General features: G+C 39.5%; 1 protein-coding gene across 10 annotated transcripts in view; it reads right to left on the bottom strand.

Annotated features, from left to right (window-relative positions):
• Positions 1-249: 249 nt before the first annotated feature.
• The window catches only part of NAA16 (N-alpha-acetyltransferase 16, NatA auxiliary subunit), an 80,707-nt gene continuing 59,056 nt past the window's right edge, over positions 250-21,900 (bottom strand). For 5 of the 10 annotated variants that reach the window (XM_027116153.1, XM_027116154.1, XM_027116156.1 and 2 more), the window contains 5 exons: positions 21,054-21,162; positions 20,531-20,629; positions 20,045-20,188; positions 17,838-17,935; positions 15,360-16,977 (listed from right to left, as the gene is read on the bottom strand). In XM_027116153.1, the coding sequence (XP_026971954.1) occupies positions 16,780-16,977; positions 17,838-17,935; positions 20,045-20,188; positions 20,531-20,629; positions 21,054-21,162 (648 nt within the window). In that variant the 3' untranslated portion in view covers positions 15,360-16,779. Of the gene's footprint in view, positions 526-10,265; positions 11,031-15,359; positions 16,978-17,837; positions 17,936-20,044; positions 20,189-20,530; positions 20,630-21,053; positions 21,163-21,900 lie in introns of those variants that run through there. The other 5 variants (XM_027116157.1, XM_027116158.1, XM_027116155.1 and 2 more) reach the window with 5 other exon arrangements.

Here is a 21,900-nt window from a genome sequence, read left to right as displayed (position 1 = left end):
AGATCCATTCTTTTTCTTTTTATTGTGGGAAAATACACATAACATACAATTTACCATCCTAACCATGTTTAAGTGTACTGTTCAGCGGCGTTAAGTACACTCACATTGTTGTGCTACCATCACTACCATCCATCCCCAGAACTTTTTCATCATCCCAAACTGAAACTCTGTGCCCATTAAACACTAACTCCCCAATCACCTCTCCCCCCAGCCCTAGGAAGCTCTAGTCCACTTTCTGTCTCTATGAACTTGACTAATTTAGGTACCTCATATAAGTAAAATCATACAATATTTGTCCTTTTATGTCTGGCTTTCTTCACTTCACAGAATGTCCTCAAGGTTCAGCCATGTGGTAGCATCTAGCTTACATTCTGAGTCACCTGTGGACCACAGTGACTTAGCTTCCCGAACCTGCCTCTTCACGGCTGACACACAGGCTGGCCCTCAGAGAGCCGGACCGAATGCTGAGCCAGATGCTGTGAATCTTCACTTCCCCGGCACAAATGAGCCTCTCTCAGGGGCTTCCTGGGGAAAACAGATGGGAGAGATTATTATCCCAGGCCCATGAGGTCTCCAAGCATTGCCATAATCATTCATATGGATTTTCTTGATGTTTTTCTTTTTTTAGTGAGGTATAATTGGTCTATAACATTATATTAGTTTGTACAACATAATGTACAAACTCACAATTGTACAACATAATGATTCAACATGTGTATATATTGCAAAATGATCACCACGATAAGTCTAGTTAACATCTGCTACCATACAACGTTACAGATTTTTTTTTCTTGTGATGAAAACTTTTAAGATCTACTCTCTTCACAGTTTTCATTGATGTTTTTCAAAGATAAAAGACTGTCTTTGTGGGGAATTCCCTGGCGGTCCAGTGGTTAGGACTCCAAGCTTCCAATGCAGGGGGCACGGGTTCAGGGAACTAAGATCCCGTGGGCGCAGCCAAAAAAAAAAAAAAAAAGACTGTCTTTGTGCACCAAATATGCACATGAATAGAAAAGGCTATCAGATCTTTCACTAGGGGAGGTTGGAGGAAGTTCTGGAGAATCTCTAGTGAGGAAGAGAGGGGATGCTAAGGAAGAATCAACCAGGACTGTTAGATAGTCCCAAAGCATCAGGTTTCTTCATGGGAAAGCTGGGCTGGAGAACACAGTGGGACCTCCTACTCCAAGCCCGCTTGACTGAGAGCAATCATGCCTGTGGCTGTAGTGAGGATGTGACTCTCCTCCCGGAGGCCCTACAACAAACATGAAGGTTGGAAGCACAAGACCGGCTCCACCTGAATACAGGCAGGGAGCTCCAAGAGGGGACAGTCAACTGCTCATGCTGCATGAGTGACTTTGACTGGTCAACCCACCCTATTGAGGATCCTGATCGAACTTAGCCATCAATAAATCACTCTCCTATTAAGAAGCAGCCAGAAAAGGGATGAAGGGGGAGGCAGGAAGTGAAAGTATTGGGGATGGTCATTCCTCTCTGGGCTGAGGCAGGGATGAGGGGATAAGAGGAAAATAAATCCACCTTGCAAATTCCGGAAAAGCCAGCCTCACTGTGCCCGACAGCAACGGCCTTCAAACTGGACGTAGCAAAGTGAGTTGCTAGTTGATGAGCTCTCAGCAACTTTTAGGGAATTAATATTCAGATCCTCAACTTGAGTTTGTCTTCTTTCTTAAAATTGTTCTGCCAGGGCTTCCCTGGTGGCGCAGTGGTTGAGAGTCCGCCTGCCGATGCAGCGGACACGGGTTCGTGCCCCGGTCCGGGAAGATCACACATGCCGCGGCGCGGCTAGGCCCGTGAGCCATGGCCGCTGAGCCTACGCGTCCGGAGCCTGTGCTCCGCAACGGGAGGGGCCACAACAGTGAGAGACCCGCGTACCGCAAAAAAAAAAATTGTTCTGCCAGAAAAGCAGTGTGGTCAAACTATTACACTGGTGCTGTATTTCTACCTCCCTGTTCTCAATAGTGCTTCTCCCACTTAGGAAAAGTGTTAGGGTTAGGGTTAGGGTTGGGGTTAGGGTTGGGAACTCGATCTCTCGCTCATCTGAATCTTCCAATGGTGCATTGCCACTCGGTATAAAAATCTCAAGGCATCCAACAAAGGGCAATTTAAAATAGTGGTGTTGATGAGAAAATGAGTAACTCTAAAGGAACGTCTTAGGTTGGTGTATTAGTTTCCCATGGTTGCCATAACAAGCATTTCCACAAACTTGGTGGCTTTTGCAAAAATAGAAATTTATTTGCTTACAGTTCTGGAGGCCAGATGTCCAAATTCAAGATGTCAGCCGGGACCAGCTCCCTCCTAAGGAAAAATAATCCTTCCTTGCCTCTTCCAGCTTTTGGTGGCTCCAGGCATTCCTTGGCTTGTGGCTGCATCACTCAGTCTCTGCCTCTGTCTTCATGTGGCCTTCTCCGTCTTTGTGTCTCCTCGTCTTTCTCTTATAAGGACACTTGTCTTCGGATTTAAGGCCCCTCTTCTGGGGTAGTCCAGCATGATCTCATTTTACAATTCTTAATTATATTTGCAAAGACTATTTTTCCAAATAAGGCCATATTCACAGGTTACAGGAGTTAGGATGTATCCATATCCGTATCTTTTCAGGGGCCACAATTCAACCTACTGCAGCTGGGTTACCCCAGAAGCATTGCCAAGATCAAGACCTGAGTGCAAATTCGTTTTTAGGGAGGTGATCCCAGGAAGCGTCAGCAGGAGAGTGGGAAATGATTGACGGGGAAGAGAAGGAAGCCAATACAGAGTACCTTCATGAGTTACCATTGTGAGAAACAGGGGTTCACTTCCATAGAGAGCCCTGGGGAGATGGTGTAGAACACACCTCAGGGTTCTGAGTCAGGGAAGCTGTAGTATTCATACTCAGAATCTCGTTTGTCATTGTCTGAAGGCTGTCCCCAAGGGTATTAACTCCCTGATGCTTATCTCCTTGAACACTCAGGCAAAGTGAAAGCTTTCAAAGGATTATTCATATATGTATTTGAATGCTTAGTGCATGTACTGAAACGCTAAGTGCCTCAGGGATGTGTGTGGGGTATTGATAGCATCTGCTACTGGGCAAGTCAGGTAGTTTTTATGTCATTGCTTCTATCAAAATTGAAGAAGGAGCTACTAGAGTTGTCCACCGACAGGTCATTTAAAATAATATTTAATGGAAGATCACTGAGTGATTTTTGGCATAAAACGGAGAAGAATTTCAAAAAATTGACTGACATTAGTATACAAATTACTTCCAGACTCCTCTGCACATTTATTTGAACAAAGTTAGTTACTATATATGGGGATTAAGTAGGAATATGTGATATTCATCAATATATAATATTTATCACATCAATTTATAATATTTATCACAATATATGTGATAAATAAATATATTTATCACATATATATTAATATATAATATTTAACACATGAATTAAAAGTTTAAAAGGCCAATAAAATTTTACTTTATGTTGTATACTTATGAAATTACATAGCGTACTTAACTTGTTTTTAATACACTTAAAACCCTATGATCACTGCATATTTTAACATTTCAATTTACATAGGTATTTTTGTTCTGGAGAATTAAGATGCTGTGATCAATAAAAAATGGACAATTTGGAATGGAAACATAGGTTTAAAGGGAAAAAAGAATGATGGAAAATGTCCTGCTGTTAATATAGTGCTTGTTCTTTTTTTTTTAATGGATGATGGATGGATACATTTAAGGGATGAATTTAGATACTGCTGGATATGGGTAAAAGAGTGACATGATGATTTTATTCTAAAATGTAAGTATTGGGCTTCCCTGGTGGCTCAGTGGTTAAGAATCCACCTGCCAATTCAGGGGACATGGGTTCGAGCCCTGGTCCGGGAAGATCCCACATGCCGCCCTGAGCAACTAAGCCCGTGCGCCACAACTACTAAGCCTGCACTCTAAAGCGCGCGAGCCACAACTACTGAGCCCGCGCACCACAACTACTGAAGCCCGCACGCCTAGAGCCTGTGCTCCGCAACAAGAGAAGCCACCACAATGAGAAGCCCGCGCACTGCAACGAAGAGCAGTCCCCGCTCACCACAACTAGAGAAAGCCCACACACAGCAAGGAAGACCCAACACGGCCAAAAATAAATAAATAAAATAAATAATAATAAAATAAAATGTAAGTATTTATGGAACCCAGGAAATAACATCCTTTGCAATTCCATATGCTTACAATGAAAAATTTTAGAAGTCACTCTAAACTTCCTTTAGGAAACATTAACTAATCTCTAAATCTGAATCACAGATTCCTTGAAAAGAGGGTCTGATTGGCCCAATGTGTATCAGATACCTACCCCTGGTAGAATCAGTTGTGGTCAGTGAGGTGGGGTCACACAGACTTTCTGTCCACTCGGTAGGGGCTGTGAGGGGTTGGGTAGCATGTAGCTAGATGGTTCTCGGAGAAGAGGGTGGCACCCAAGAAAGCTTGACTACTTAATAAAGGTTTTTACTTAATATGCAAGTGAACCCCAGCAAACTGATTTTTATGCTGAATCCATTTTTTAAAATATATCTTTTGAGGGAATAGACGGTGGTCACTCAGAAATACATTGGCACCAACTCTCCAGAAAATCTCTAGGCACTGATTTTCAGAGACAGTTGAGGGTGCTGTCCATGCAGCCAGGCCCTACTAGCTCTGTTTGTCTCCATTGTAGGATGAGAAGTAGATCAGGCTCTTTGTTCATGGATGGAAACACTCAGAACATGAAATAGCACATAAACCTCCCTCGTAACATAAATTTCCTTCCTTCTTCCAGGCAGTGGTCCAACATGTATTTTAGGTTCCTTCTTTAGCATCTGCCAGTGTCTCTACCTCTTATTTCATAAGCCAACCTATATTTTGCCCTTATATTTTTAATCAGGTTGAGTAATGCAGTTACTAGTTTAGACCAAAATTGGATTGATTTGCTTGTGATTATGAATAACACAACAGGGAATAAAAAGGAAACATGTACAGACAGTGTGTCTCTGGAGAGGTACACAAGATTCTCTGAGGAACCGGAGGCTCCAGGTCAGTGTTTCCCAGCATTTTGGACATTTCTGTACTCTCTTCATGAACTTCACTCTATCGCTTACTTGTGCTTTTTTAAAAAAATAGCTGTATTGAATTACACACTCACCATTTAGAGTATACAATTCAGTGTTTTTTAGTATATTCACAGAGTTGTGCAACCATCACCATCAACTAATTTTAGAACATTTTCATCCTCCACAGAAGAAAGTCCAGACCCACTAGCATTATCTCCCCATTCCTCCCCCTCCACCGGCCCCTACCTGCAAGCACACTTCCCAGCCCTAAGAAACCATTAATTGATATGGCTCTATGGACCTGCCTATTCTGGACATTTCATGTATATGGAATCATATAATTTGTGGCTGGCTTTTTTCACTCATATAATGTTTTCAAGATTCATCCATGTTTTAGCATGAATTAGTACTTCAATCCTTTTTATTGTCAAATAATATTCCATTATATAGATATGTCTCTGTATTAGTCAGGGTTCTCCAGAGAAACAGAATCAACAGGATGTGTGTATATGTATATAGAGAGATTTAAAAAAATTTTTATTTTATATTGGACTATAATTGATTTACAATGGTGTGTTAGTTTCAGTATGTATACATATATCTATTCTTTTTCAAGTTCTTTTCCCATTTAGGTTATTACAGAATTTTGAGCAGAGTTCCCTGTGCTATAGAGTAGGTCCCTGTTCGTTATCTATTTTATATATAGTAGTGTGTATATGTCAATCCCAAACTCCCAATTTATCCCCGCCCCCCCCACCTTTCCCCTTTGGTAACCATAAGTTTTTTTCTAAGTCTGTGAGTCTGTTTCTGTTTTGTAAATAAGTTCATTTGTATCATTTTTTTAGATTCCACATATAAGCGATATCACATGATATTTGTCTTTCTCTGTCTGACTTACTTCACTTAGTATGGTAATCTCCACGTCCATCCATGTTGCTGCAAATGGCATTATTTCATTCTTTTAATGGCTAAGTAATATTCTATTGTATATATGCACCATATCCTCTTTACCTATTCATCTGTCGATGGACATTTAGGTTGCTTCCATGTCTTGGCTATTGTAAACAGCGCTGCAATGATCATTGGGGTGCATTCAACCCTTTTGAACCATGGTTTTCTCCAAATACATGCCCAGGAGTGGGATTGCTGGATCATATGGTAGCTCTATATTTAGTTTTTTAAGGAACCTCCATACTGTTCTCCATAGTGGCTGCACCAATTTACATTACCACCAACAGTGAAGGAGGGTTCTCTTTTCTCCACACCTGAGAGAGATTTATTTTCAAGCAGTTGGCTCATATGATTCTGGAAGCTTGGCAAGTCCAAAATCTCATGGAGTAGGCTAACAGGCTGTAGCCCCAGGAAAGAGCTGCAGTTCAAGTCCAAAGGCAGGCTGTGGGCAGAATTCCTTCTTGCTCAGGGGAGGTCAGTCTTTTATCCTCTTTGGGCTTTCAATGGATTGGATGAGGCCCACCCTCATTATGGAGTATAATCTGCTTTACCCAAAGTCTATAAATTTAATGTTAATCTCATCCCCAAAATACCTACACAGAAACATCCAGAATAATCTTTGATCAAATATCTGGGTACAATGGCCCGGCCACATAACCATATCAAATCAACCATCACAACTACGTTTTATTTATACGTGCACTGGGTGATGGAAATTTGTGCTGATTCCATTTTTTAGTTATCATGATGCTGTTATGAACATTCATATACAAATTTTTGTGTGGACACATGTTTTCATTTATCTAGGAGTGAAATTACTGAACTAAACGACAACTCTATGTTTTACATTTTGAGGAACTGCCAAAACGTTTTCCGAAGCAGCTATACCATTTTATAGTCTAACCAGCAATGTATGAGGGTTCCAGTTTCTCCATAACTTTGCTAATACTTGTCATTATCTGTCTTTTTCAATATAGCCTTTCTAGCAGTTGTGAAGTAGTATCTCATTTCCATTTTCCTGATGACTGATGATATCAGACCTCTTTTCATATGCTTGTTGATTGGTCTTTTGTATATATTCCTTGGAGAAATATTTATTCAGATCCTTTGCTCATTTGTTAACTGGGTTATTCCTCTTTTTATTATTAAGTTATGAGTTCTCTATATATTTGGAATACAGGTCCCATATTTGATATATAATTTACAAATATTGTCTCCCATTCTGTGGGTTGTCTCTTCATTTTCTTGATGGTGTCATTTGTAGCACAAAACTTTTTACTTTTGCTGAAGTCTAATTTATTCGTTATTTTTCTTTTATTGCTTATGTTTTTGGCTTCAGATCTAAAAAAACATCGCCTAATCTAAGGTTTCAAAATTTACTTCTATGTTTTCTTCTAAGAGTTTCATAATTTTAGCTCAAATAGATGTGTCTAATTTTGATTTAATTTTTGTGTGTGGTGTGAGGAAGGGATTTAACATCATTCTTTTGCATGTGGCTACCTAGTTGACCCAGCACTTGAACTTTTGCTTTTATTACCTAACTTTTCCTGAAATCAATTCATTTTTTGATGAATTGATTTCAGGAAAATAAACAAATTATTTTAAAAGAAAACGTTATAGCACTACCGTAAGTGTAAAGCTACTATTATTTGCCATATAAAGAGGGGAACATAAATATAAATACTAAGAAAACAAAACAACCCTATAAAATGTTAGAGATACAGATAACTGCTAAAGGCCTCCTTTCTTTGTTATCAATAAAAAGGGAAATCAGTGAGTATTAGAGAGTTATTAGGGATATACCAGCACCAAATGGAGATGTTCCAAGTTAAAAGGATAAAAAGAAGGAATTAAAAAGGAAACATTTGTCTCACTGAGTGATTTGGGGTGAATCGGGGCGTCCTGATGAGTGAACAAATAGGGAATTCCCTATGCCCCCTAAGTGTGGGTCCCGCCCGGTAGGAAACCCTTTTCTGTATCACTAGCATCAACAGTAATGGAAAGAACCTGGGCTGACGGGGGAGCCCACTGTGGATTTGATGGCAGGCTCATCACTTATCACCTGATTCTGGGCAAGTTACTCAGCCTTTCAGAACACTGTTTGCTAAGCTGTCCCTTCCGAAAGGGTCGTCTGAGGATTTAATATTGAGGTATATGGAAGGCAGTTCAACAGAGGGTAGGCACAAAGAAATGTGAGTGCCCTCTCGCCACTTCCAGAAAAACAGAGAATCCAATACCCAAGCAGGGTTTCCCAAAATGTGGGATGCTAGTGACATGGGAATCTCTCTGGAGAGGAGATTCCATTGCACACAGTTGGGGGACTGCTCTCATAGACCTGCCTTGGGTCTCTATGGCTTCTGTCACTTCTGTTTTGACAGACTGGCCTTGGTGAATTTTCCATTCCTGAAGACACATCCTCTGACAACCGCTCCCAAGGTCCTCTCAAGGCTCGGGGAATTTGGTTTTATGAATGACAGGAGAAAAAAGCTAAAAACATGGAGAATCCAAACACACTGCCAACAGAAAATATTTAGCTTTGAAATGGCAAACTCCTTAATTAACGTTAAAAGTCCATTCTAGAGGCTGGCCAATGAAGGTAATTACAAACGAACATATGCATAAAAGTCTTCGGAGTGTAATCCTCCAGGTTACAAATATCAACTATTTAGTCAGATTTTGTTAACTGATTTTCATGTTGTGAAAAAAGTCTAAATATATGATGGCATTTAACAAGACAGTAAAAAAGAAAATGTTTTGTATCTTGACCTGACTGGTGGTTAGACACACACACACACACACACGTGTGTGTATGTATGTATATGTGTGTGTGCATGTGTATCCATCATATTGCACCCTTAAAATTTGTGTTATCTCTCAATAAAAAATAAATATAAGAAATTACTATAAAAAAAACACACTGCCAAAAATTCAACCTTCCTAAAGACAGTAGCAGCATCCACGGTCTGTGCCACTCGCATCCTCTTCCCAAACGCTGGTGACAAATACTAAGAAGCAGAAACAAGGTATCCAGGCTACCTGTGGGCTGCAGAAAGGAGGGCTGGAAAATCCCAGCTGAGAATAACCAGTTCCTGAAAAACCACAAGCTCTTTCCTGCCATGAAGAGTTACTGAGCCCTTCCCTCTGGACTGCGCCAGGCAAGGTGGGGTACAGATGAGACAGGGGATACAGGATCCCATACCTAGAACCTCTCTGCCCAGGCGGGGAGATGAACCACACAGGAAGGGGTCCCAAGGTGTGACATCTAATCTGAGTCCAGGGGAAGGATGGAGAAATAGTGGCCGGAGAAGGAAAGAAAGCATATATTCCAGAAGACCAATGGGTGGAGAGGCTGGAGAGCTAAGATGCACAGTGGGGTGGAGGGTGGGCCTGAGGGGGAGAAGGTAGAATGGAAACAGATATCAGAAACTTGGTGTTCTTTCTTTAAAACAATCAATTCCATCCCACCCCCCATTAGGTCCTGTATTTCCGATTCAGGTTGGCAGATGAAATCCTGACCCTAGCCTTGAGCCTATATACTCTCCTAGCTGGCAGTTGTTAATTAAGAAAGGTACCGACAGACCAGAGAAGCTGTTGATGGAGGTAGACGACATGCTCACCAGAGCGGTTTAAAACTGGTCAGAAAAACCTGGGGGCTGAGAACACTCAGGAGAAACTCCTACCTGCTCGTCTTTCTGGAGTCTTGACTGGAAAGTGTACAGTCGTAACCGTCCTGTTGTACAGTTTACATCCATGAAGGTAGGTACCCTTACAAGATTGCCTCTGACAAATCCCTTTGGAAGCATGTGGCCTTTTAAAGTTTACTGTTCTCTCCTGTATTGTGTAAGCGTTTTGCTTTTTGGTTTTTTTTGAGCTAGAGTTGATTTACAATGTTGTGTTAGTTTCAGGTGTACAGCAAAGTGATTTAGTTACATATATCTAGTCTGAGTTCAGGGGAAGGAGATATATATATATTTTTTTCAGATTCTTTTCCACTAGAGGTTATTACAAGATATTGAATATAGTTCCCTGTGCTATACAGTTTTTGTTGTTTATCTATTTTATATATAATGTACCTGTTAATCCCAAACTCCTAATTTATCCCTCCCCCTCCACTTCCCCTTTGGTAACCATGAGACTGTTATCTATGTCTGTGAGTCTGTTTTGTAAATAAGTTCATTTGTATTATTTTTTTAGATTCCATAAATAAGTGATATATTTGTCTTTGTCTGACTTAATTCGCTTAGTATGGTAATCTCTAGGTCCATCCATGTTGCTGCAAATGACATTATCTCATCCTTTCCTGTGTTGTAGAAACTTTAATCTCAAAACATTTCATGTGAGGTGGCAATGGTATGGTGGTTACAGAAGAGAGAAAAACCAGAGAAAGGACGGCATTACTAGAATCATACTGTTCCATAAATGGGTTGGGGGAGATAGAGGAACAGATGAAATCATAATGGCAGCCGCTGGGGCCAAGTCAAGTGGACATGGACCCCTTTTCTCAACCCTTCCCCAATTCATTTCACTCAGTTGAACCTGGGTGATGGGTACATGGGTTTTTTTTATCCTATTCTCTCTACTTTTTTGTATATTTGAAAATTTCCATAATAAAGAATTTTAAAATTGCCTAATTGATTATCATGTAGCCGGATGTATCAAATTATATTTAAAATGTATTTAAGAGGTATTTGTTGCTCCCAAAGTATTTCAAGTTTAAATTACTTTGTTCAACTGAAGACCCTGATGGGATGGATGATGAATAGATAGATTAATAAACAGATGGAGGGATGCATGGTTAAACTGCTGCTAAAATAAAGACTTGGTCTCCGGAGCCCTGGCCACAGCATCAGAGTGCACTTACCCGCCCAGTTCTAACGTACTAACCCTTGCTGATTCCATCTTTGATTTTCCTTCTAAAGCCAGATCTCTGTATCAAGACAGATAGACAAGATCCTTTTCTCTCCCCCTTCAATTTCATTTAGGCTCCTTCTGGGTCACTGACATCCCTGAAAAATGTGAAGTGGTGACCTCAAGATGAATGGCTCCAGGGCCTGTTACCAAATCCCCCAACAACCTATTTTCAAACAACAGGCTTAAATTATATCCTAAATGTGGGTGTTTGCTGTTATTTTAAAATTCTTATTTATTTTATTTATCTTTGGCTGCGTTGGGTCTTCGTCGCTGCACATGGGCTTTCTCTAATTGTGGTGAGCGGGGGCTACTCTTTGTTGCCATGCGCGGGCTTCTCACTGTGGTGGCTTCTCTTGTTGCAGAGCACGGGCTCTAGACATGCGGGCTTCAGTAGTTGTGGCATGTGGGCTCAGTAGTTGTGGCTCGCGGGCTCTAGAGCACAGGCTCAGTAGTTGTGGCGCACAGGCTTAGTTGCTCCGCGGCATGTGGGATCTTCCCAGATCAGGGATCGAACCCGTGTTCCCTGCATTGGCAGGCGAATTCTTAACCACTGCACAGGCAGGGAAGTCCCGTTGCTTTTGCCATTATTAAGATTTCCTGCTCTTCTTCCCCATCCTGACTGCTTTTCCTTTGGGAAATTAATAGAGGTCTTGCATGCACTCAGTCACTGGTTGACCCCCCATTTGCTGAACTCCTATTGTGTGCTACTAAAAATTAGCAACACGGAACCTGCCATGGATTTTTTTTGTGGTTCTATGAGGATTTACTGTTAACACAATTGCTTATATGATAGTGGGGTTTTCAAACTCTTTGGGGTACACTTTCCAGTGGCGTGCTGGAGCTGGCTCATCCAGGCTCCAAAGAGCCTACTGTGGCTTCTCTTCCCAACTTCCCAACTCTGTATTCAGGGACGCTAAACGGGCAGCTTGAAAACAGCCATAAGAGGAGTATTTGCACCACAACACCAGCACATTCTCCAAATCAGGGCTTTCTCCCCTCTCCCCCTCAACCTCAGAGCCATTTATTAAGCATCTTCCAGGACCCAACAGACTTTTTGCATGTATTACTCCATTTTCTCTCTACACTAGTCCTTAATGTAAACAATTTACTCACGAGAAAAGCCAAACAAAACCACTAACTGCAGGACAAGACTGAGTGAAAGCTGCAGCCCAGTTCTTACGACTCCAAAGCAGGGGCTCTTCCCCCTACACCCCACACTCCCCCCTGCCACCTCCTCCCCAGCCACCCTCCCAACTGTAATTGGCTCTCCTTCTCTACTTCTCATCTTTTCCCTTCACTTTTGCCAACCAGATTTTAAGGACAAGAAATAACAAAACAGAAGATGAAGTGGAAACAAGGCAGGCTATGGCTTTCTAAAAATATAATTTTTTTAAAGTAAATAACAAAAGTAGCATATAACCTAGAGAGTAGCACTTGTTATAGGCTCCATTATTCATAAGGACCCTCACAGGCTAGCCTGGGGGGTTTCATAATATGTATTGAAAAGGGTGGATATGGGCAGTGGTAATAGTTACTCGAAAGACCAGTAGGGGTCTTCTCTGGTGGCACAGTGGTTAATAATCCACCTGCCAATGCAGGGGACACGGGTTCGAGCCCCGGTCCGGGAAGATCCTACATCCCACGGAGCAACTAAGCCCGTGTGCCACAACTTCTGAGCCTGTGCTCTAGAGCCCACGAGCCACAACTACTGAGCCCGTGCACAACTACTGAGCCTGCACGCCACAACTACTGAAGCCCACGCGCCTAGAGCCTGTGCTGCGCAACGAGAGAAGCCACAGCAATGAGAAGCCCGTGCACCGCAAGAGTAGCCCCTGCTCACCGCAACTAGAGAAAGCTCGTGCACAGCAACGAAGACCCAACGCAGCCAAAAAAATTTTAAAAATAAATAAATAAGACCAGTAGGATATTAGAAATGAAAAAAAGAATTATTAGCAATAGATTATTTATATTCCAAACAACAGAGACCATAGATAAAGGAGACCGGAAACTCAGAGCCTTGGGATTTTTAATCTCTCTCCATATATCTCTGAATTTGGTTTCTTTCTCTTTTTTCATTATCTGAGTACCCAGGTGCTGTGAAAAATATGAAGATGACCTGTTAGAACCCGCAAGTTGAATTTTCCAGGCTGGTTCCAATTTTTAATAATTATGTATTGTATCAAAACCCTAAATTTGTTACCTAAAGTCATTGAATATTTATCTTTTCATAATCCTTTTCCTATAACCATTCACAATTTTTAATATGATTTATGAGGTTTAGCCTGGGTCTTTGGTTCAGGAAACACAGCCACTGTATTGGGGACAGTCCTGATCCAGGGCATTTGTGGACTGTTGGAAGAGCTGGCTGTAGTTTCCAATTCAAGTTGGGTGAGCTTTGAAGAAGCAATTTCTTCTTTGGGCTCAGAAGGCTCCAACAAACTACCTTGCAGAGGAATAAAAAAGAGATTCAAACATTTACTGAACTAAAGCAAACAGCTCCCATTTACAGACTGTTGCACAGCAGAGGCAGGCTATTACCGACAAGGTACAGTGGGGAAATGACTTGCCCAAAGTCATCCAGCTTGAAGAGCATCAACAACCAACTTGAAAGGCAATGCCCGTCTTCCTCCAAAACCTGTGTTCTTTCCTCAATGCCCTGGTCTCAGATCATGTGCTGGGAAGAGATCTGTGAAGAACTAGGAAGATGTTCCTAAATAAAGCAATGAATGGTCTCCCTGATCCTCCTGCTACTTCCCTCCAGCACAGCCACCCCATGGTCTGCAAACCCCTCACCTCCTATCTTATCAGCTCCCAGGACAGAGCGTCTCAACATCAAAATTAGTTCCTTAAAGGAAGCTTTAAAAAAATGTCCGACGGGCTTCCCTGGTGGCGCAGTGGTTGAGAGTCCGCCTGCCCATGCAGGTGACCCGGGTTCGTGCCCCGGTCCAGGAAGATCCTACATGCCGCTCAGCCATGGCTGCTGAGCCTGTGTGTCCGGAGCCTGTGCTCCGCAACAGGAGAGGCCACAACAGTGAGAGGCCCGAGTACCGCACACACACAAAAAAGACATGCCCAGAATAAAAAAGCCAAATTCTGAAGTTATCCCACTGTCACTTGAATCTTTGTCTTTTCCTATCTGTTCTGATAAACTTGGCAAGATCAACAAAGGACTTTTTGTGTTGAGACTAGAGGCTTCACTTAGTACTTGGTTCTCAGATGCCTTTCCTTTAGGTTTATCATTATTCTCTTTTAGCTTTCCAAAACTAAAAGTTGGGGGTAGGCTGGAGGTAGGGGATGGAGGGACATGATACAAAACCCTGTCTCTTATCTAAAAAAGATCCCTAGCACATCCCAGGTTTACAATGTTTATACTCAAAGTGGCATGGGAGTAGGTAGGAGAATAGATACAACCTCTATACACAGAGGAATATACTACTGGATCTCATTAATCCCAGTGTCACTCTTTATCCTGCCTTCCATACCTTAAACCTAACTTCTCACATCTCCACTGTACCCACCCTATATATTTCAGAAACTCCAAATGATCCGAATGAAATTTTTTTTTTTTTTTTTTCTGCGTACGCGGGCCTCTCACTGTTGTGGCCTCTCCCGTTGCGGAACACAGGCTCCGGACGCTCAGGCTCAGCGGCCATGGCTCAGGGCCCAGGCGCTCCGCGGCATGTGGGATCCTCCCGGACTGGGGCACGAACCCGTGTCCCCTCCATCGGCAGGCGAACTCTCAACCACTGCACCACCAGGGAAGCCCTGAAATACTTTTTAAAGACTGCTGTTGAAAGCACAATTTCCACATTAATTATGATTAACTGGCATCTTTTATAGAAATGGCATCTTGCTAAAAGTAACATGACAAATTACATGTTTTCCAGGATATTCAGTAACAAGATAGCCTAGTTCTATTATTATTAAAACTCTGAAAAGAAGCCAAGCTGCTGTGGCACTAGAATATATTGGTAGTTGGTTATTTTTTTAAAATAAACTTGTAAAAACTAAGATAATTAAGTTTTTACTCCATCAAAGAAAAAACATTTTGCAAAAATATTGTGACAGGGCTTCTCTGGTGGCACAGTGGTTGAGAATCTGCCTGCCAATGCAGGGGACACGGGTTCGAGCCCTGGTCCGGGAAGATCCCACATGCCGCGGAGCAACTAGGCCTGTGAGCCATGGCCGCTGAGCCTGCGCATCTGGAGCTTGTGCTCTGCAACAAGAGAGGCCACGATAGTGAGAGACCCGCGCACCATGATGAAGAGTGGCCTTGGCTTGCCGCAACTAGAGAAAGCCCTCGCACAGAAACGAAGACCCAACACAGCCAAAAATAAATAAATAAATAATAATAAAGAAAATAAAGGAATTCCTTAAAAAAAATATTTTGATAGTGTGAAACAACACAAACACAAATAAGCAACTGTGTACAAAATAATTTATTATAGCATTACATAGGTTGGCATTATTTTACAGTAAGTTTTTTTCTCTCAACAATTATGAATCTAAATATTAGCTCAGAGTGAAGGAAAACCATTTTAATTAATTGTTTCTCTAAATAAAATCTCCCCTTTTGAATTTATATTTGCCTTTAAAAGGAAGTATTAATGTTACAGACATTTATACAGTTCTGAAAGAAACATATTCAATGATTCTATTACTGTTTTCTGTACAGGATAGAACAAAAGCTACTACCCCCCCCAAAAAATATTGCTCAACAATACTATATTTTAATAGTTAAACTAGCTGATAGTTTAAATTCTCATTTTGCTGATATAAAAATGTATTTAATAGTCAATGCATGGCTATAAGAGTAAGAATATCTCATTGTAATTTGTATTTTACCCTATTATGCTCCCTTGAAGCCCTCATGTACAAACTACTTGGTAACGCAAAGCAATTTAGCCAAGAAAGCATAACTCTTGCCTGGGCGTCTTTAAGACTGATCTAGATACGCAAGCAATTTACCAGTGAACTTCCATGATTAAGAGGCAAACAGATCCCCATATTCTGAATCATCAATATAAAACTGGAGTACCCCTGTTCAACAGAAAATAGCATTTTCACGGCTATTAAAAAGGAAAACGGTAAATCACAAAAAAAGTAAGGTGGAAAAAAGGTCAAACTGAAGTAAATTTTAAATAAATATCTGTCAAAAGGAGTTCCATATCACTTCTGACATATAGTTAACACTTTAATATTGATATGCTTTAATAAAAAGCAAACAAACAATAACAAACCAATAAGGGATCAAAACATAAGATTCTGAAACGAAACCCAGATCTAAAAAAAATAATACAGCAGAGCTGTATGCAACTTAGGTTAATTAAGAAATTATAGTTATGATACGAAGTGACAGCACCAATCACAATGCTGATAATTCCAAGGTTTAAGAAAGCTGTACAAGTATATAACAGGCAATTTTAAGAGCTTTTAATGTAACTTGGCATAGATGGATAAAGAATAAAATAAGCTTACAGCATACTCCATTTAAAAATTCTATCCAATACAGTTGATCTTTGAACAAAAGCAAGAGTTAGGTGCACTGACCCTCCCTCCAAGCAGTCAAAAATCCACACTTAACATACAGGTGGCCCTCTGTATAAGCAGTCCTTCCCTATCTGAGGTTCTGCATCCCTGGATTCAACCAACTGAAGATCGCATAGTACTGTAGTATCTCCTATTGAAAAAATCCACATATAAGTGGACCCTCGAAATTCAAACGCATGTTGTTCAAGGGTCAACTGTACTTCATTTCATATCTATGTTAACATACAAGCTGGAAAAGAAACCCTGATCTGAATTCAACTTTGAGTTTTACAGAAGTCAACTTTCTACAGGATTTCAAATTTCACTTGCCAAGACATCACAGTTAGCTGTGTGGTTTAGAGCTGCGCTATGACCGCCGACTTCGCTCCCAGCAGGCAGGAAAGCAGAAGTAAAAGGAAGCAGGTTATGACAGGCCATCCTGTATTCTTCATACTGAGAATTACAGTTCCCAAAGCTGCCATCAAGCAGTGCCTCAGAAACCTTTATTAAAGTCTATTTAAACAAGGGAAAAATAAAAATTATTTTTTAAAAAAACTCTGGTTAATAACTACTTTAATCAAAAGATGCAATTTGTTAATTAAGCAAGAGAAAACCAACAATGCCACACTCTAAAATAACTTCTTGCTATCTATAATAAGTAATCACCACAAAAAAAATAATATTTAAAAAATCAATTCTACAAAACCTTAAAAAAGCAATAAGGAACTTGCCTGCTGGTGCAGTGGTTAAGAATCCACCTGCCAATGCAGGGGACACAGGTTTGATCCCTGGTCCGGGAAGATCCCACATGCTGCAGAGCAACTAAGCCCATGCACCACAACTACTGAGCCCAAGCACCACAATTACTGAAGCCTGCGTGCTCTAGGGCCCATGCTCCGCAACAAGAGAAGCCACTGCAATGAGAAGCCTGCACACCACAATGAAGAGCAGCCCGCGCCCAGCAATGAAGACCCAACAGTCAAAAAAAAAAAAAAAAGGGGGAGGGTGATAGAATTCTAATACTTAAAAAAAGTGAGTCTCTGAAACTGTGACCACTGAAAGTGTCCTTTATTAATAACAATAGTTCCCATTTACTGAGTGCTTATTATATGCCAAGCACCTCACAGTTTACTATTTCAGTTAACACCAACTCTGAGATAGACAGTATTTTCATCCTCACTTTATAAATGAGGAAAAGGAAGCTAAGAAAGGTAACTTGCCTAACATGACACAGCTCATAATTGGTAGAAGAGCTGAGATCCAAATCTACACATAACTCCGAAGGGCCACTCAAGAATTATGTTGTAAAGATATGTTTTGTTAGATCACTCAGTATCCACAGTCTCTGGGAATCAGTGTGTGAAAACTCTTACCTTTACATTTTTATCTTTTATGGTTTCATCCAGTCTAGTGGCAATAGCAATTGCTTTCTCTTGCCTTGACTTGTCCAGAAAATACATCATTTTAGCACCTGAAATACCAAGACATTACAAAATGAGTGCATTCCTATGTCTTACATTTGAGTTGATTTATACTTATCAGTGACTTAAAACATGGTTCCAGAGACTTCCCTGGTGGCACAGTGGTTAAGAATCCACCTGCCAATGCAGGGGAGACGGGTTCGATCTCTGGTCCGGGAAGATCCCACATGCCGCGGAGCAACTAAGCCTGTGCGTCACAACTACCGAGCCTGCGCTCTAGAGCCCACGAGCCACAACCACTGAGCCCACGTGCCACAACCACTGAAGCCCGCATACCTAGAGCCCGTACTCCACAACAAGAGAAGCCACCGCAATGAGAAGCCCGTGCACTGCAACGAAGAGTAGCCCCCGCTCGCCGCAACTAGAGAAAGCCCACGCGCAGCAGTGAAGACCCAACACAGCAAAAATAAATAAATTAATTAATTTTTTTAAAAAAGAGAGCAGTGTGACAGACGGACAACAGGAAAATGTTTGCATATTCCCGAAGAAAATAATTTTTAAAGCTGTTTTAAAGTAAAATCCAGTTTATATTCCCCCTATAAATTACATGGTCCATGTTCTATGCTCATTTTTCTATTGGGCTTTTATTAATTTATATTTCTATTGTTAATTTATAAGAGTAGTATGTATATTATCAGCTTTTAATTAGTTACATATCTAATGTATTTTTCCCACTTGGCCTTCTGACTTTATGGCTTTTTTTTTTTAATGTGGCAAAAATTATCTTTTCCTTAGAATTTCATATGATGTTTAGAAAGGCATGTCCCATTATTATAATAAAGAAATGTCTCCCTCCATTATTCTGTGTTCTTGAAGAGAAATTCTTATTTGCCCTTACTACCAAGAAGTGCTGTAGTTTTTCACAGGAATTAACTTTTTTTCCATAGATATCACAACCAAGCGGTATCCCTTTACAACAAGAAAGCTCAGGTTAAAATATTTAAAGTAGGAGCATAGTTAATTATATTATGTACTCCATTCATTTTGTCCCCAACTGCTTTTCCGCAATCTTTTTCCAGTTTCCATTTTGCCATCTTGTCATTTTATGAATTTGTATATGCTGCCTAAAATCCTTCCTGTAACAAGACAGGATACAGTAAATCCTCAAAACACAAAATACGGGGACTTCCCTGGCGGTCCAGTGGTTAAGACTCCACGCTTCCACTGCAGGGGGCGCGGGGAACTAAGATCCCACATGCATGCCATGAGGTGCGGCCAAAAAGTGAAAAAGAAAACAAACAAACCCACAAACACAAAATGCATACAGTAATAAAAAATACAAGAAAAAATAAGTGTCACATAACCTCAACATCCAAAGTCAACCATTAAAGCTTTGATGCTTCTTTTCAGCTTTTATGCCACGTGTATTTTTACATAGCTGAGATTGTATGTTAATTCTGCATATATATTACAAAAGTACCCCTGTTATTACAAATCTTTTGAATAAATATTACTTTATATGACTACCTGTCATTTTATATGAACCTACCTACTACTGTTTTCCCTATTACTGGACATCATTAAATATGTTTCCAGTCTTTTCCCCATCCTTACACAGAGCATTCCAGTTAATATCTTTGCCCTTAAAGCTCTTTCTTTGCTTTGGATTATTTCTTTAAAATTATTTACACAAATATGTGTGACTACAGCAAAAGGCACAGTTGTAATGAAGCTCTTGGTAAGAATGACAAATTGTTTTCCTACATGGCCAGGGCAATTCACACCTGCAGCAGTAAAATACAAGAGTGCTTATATACCACATCTTTCCCATACTTTAGTCTCCTTTTCCTACACAAAAATAATCTTTCCTTTTAGGTGGTAGGTTAGGTTGTTTATTTGAGACTTTTCTTGTTTCTTTTGAGGAAGGCCTGTATCACTATGAACTTCCCTCTAAGAACTAAGCTTTTGCTGCATCCCACAGATTTTGTATGGTTGTGTTTAAAAATAATCTTTCCTAATTTGAAAGATCAAAATGGTATTGTGTTCATTTCTTTTTCTCTGATAGTTAGTGAGGTTGATAATCTTTCCAAACTTTTCTTTTTTCGTCACATTCTAACTTTTTCCCATAAACATTTTAACCCTGGGAACTAAATACGAACCTGAAAGTAGATGCTGAAGAGAGGTAGCATTATGTTTGAGAAAATCCTCATTAAAACTTTCCAAATCCTTGTTAACAAATATTTTCTGCATTTCTTGAGACAGAACTTTGCTCACAACGTCTGGAAGATTACTATGATTAGACACTATAAAAAGAGAACATGTGAAGTTTATAAAATTTTTGGTCTGTACTTTGAAACAAAATCAATTGAAATACATTTATATTTATTATTAAACTTGATATATTTTACATAATAAAAATAGTATTATTCCTTTGGAATATAAATACATTCTAGCTTAAAATGCACTAATTTCTAACATATCTTTGCTAGCATGTTCATTTTATAGATAAATCTCCATTTAAATACTATAAACATTATACTTTTTTTGCTTTACATTGTTACAAATCTCTTTAATGTCCAGCTTAATGGAAGACAGCTGAACTGTTATATTTACTTTTACATAAATATTACCTTTTTTATACTTACCAGATTTAGAAAATTTAATTAAACATTCATGTAACCATGGGTTATTCCTGTTGATGGCAAAAGCTCGTTTGACAGACTGCAGCATTAACAGAAACTTTCCTATGTCAGAAAAAATTACAAAAGTAACAGCATCAATATTTATGTATGTTTTTTCTTCACTTTATTTTAGCCTCACTTAAAATCCAGTAACAAAGTGTTACCTTTCCTGTAACATTCAAAAGCAAAATTCAAAGCTGCCTTTGGTTATCAAAGATAATATTATTTTTTAAAGAAATGCTTGAAAAATCATGAAGGATTGATTCAGGTAAACAACTTGTATGACTATTCAAATTATTCATTTGATCATAATATTCTAATTTATTACTCAGTAAAGTTTTGAGTAGCAAAGGAAAAAGGAATTAAGAGCCTTTGTGGAAGGCTGAAATGAAACTCTAAGAAACAAAAATAGATCTAATTCACAAAGATTCTATTGAATATGGCCACCAATAAAATCAAGGATTAAAATCTGAATTCAAACTATTACCTTTTCTAAAATATATTTCAAATGCTAATAGATGAGTGTCAATGTTATCAGCAACAAGGTTCTTAAGAGGTATAAGAAACTTGATAGCTTCTTCTAATGGATTTTCTATCTATTTTGAAACAGAAAGAAAAATTATTGTATTTAAAAAGCAGTTACACAAGTCAAATTTCCCCCAAAATTTTATATTAATACATAGCTGAAGTAATTTAGACAGTTCTCTTCATATAACCAAGTAAGCAAGAAAAAATTTTAAAACTATCAACTATAAACAAATAGTCAATACTTTTCAAAAACAGAAATAGTTCTATTGCTTTTCTGATTATAAAATCAAGATAATTTTATAAAAATCAAAAAAAATACAGGAAATTATTCCACAGACTTGATGAAATGGTACTACAAGTACCATTATACTACAAGTACCATTATGCTACCAAGCCCCTTAAACTACAAACATTTAAAGGAGGCAAATATAATTGCACTACATAGTTGAAAAAAAGGACAAGTTTAAAATACTTATACTAGATTCATAGTGAATAAACCAGAAAGCTATTTCCCTAAATAGGAAATATTTCCCTAAATCTGGTTCCTAAGTAACTATTAACACTTTGAGAAAATCCTGGAGATAAGATGCTATTCCCTTTGCAGCTAAAACATTATCTAGCAAGGTATATGAAATGCTTCCATATTTAATTGTATTGCTGCTCTAACAAATTACCAAAAATTTACTGTATTAACACAAATTTATTATCCTGTAGTTCTGTAGGTTAAAAGTCCAACATGGGTCTCACTGGGCTTAAAATCAAAGTGTCAACAGGACTGCATTTCCTTTTGGAGGCTTTAAGGGAGA

Source organism: Aethalodelphis obliquidens, unplaced genomic scaffold (assembly GCF_003676395.1).
Source record: "Aethalodelphis obliquidens isolate GAN/ISIS:26980383/991018 unplaced genomic scaffold, ASM367639v1 scaffold16, whole genome shotgun sequence".
Lineage (NCBI taxonomy): Eukaryota > Metazoa > Chordata > Mammalia > Artiodactyla > Delphinidae > Aethalodelphis > Aethalodelphis obliquidens.
Note: the sequence above shows the minus strand (reverse complement) of the source record. Positions and strands in the feature narration are given on the sequence as shown.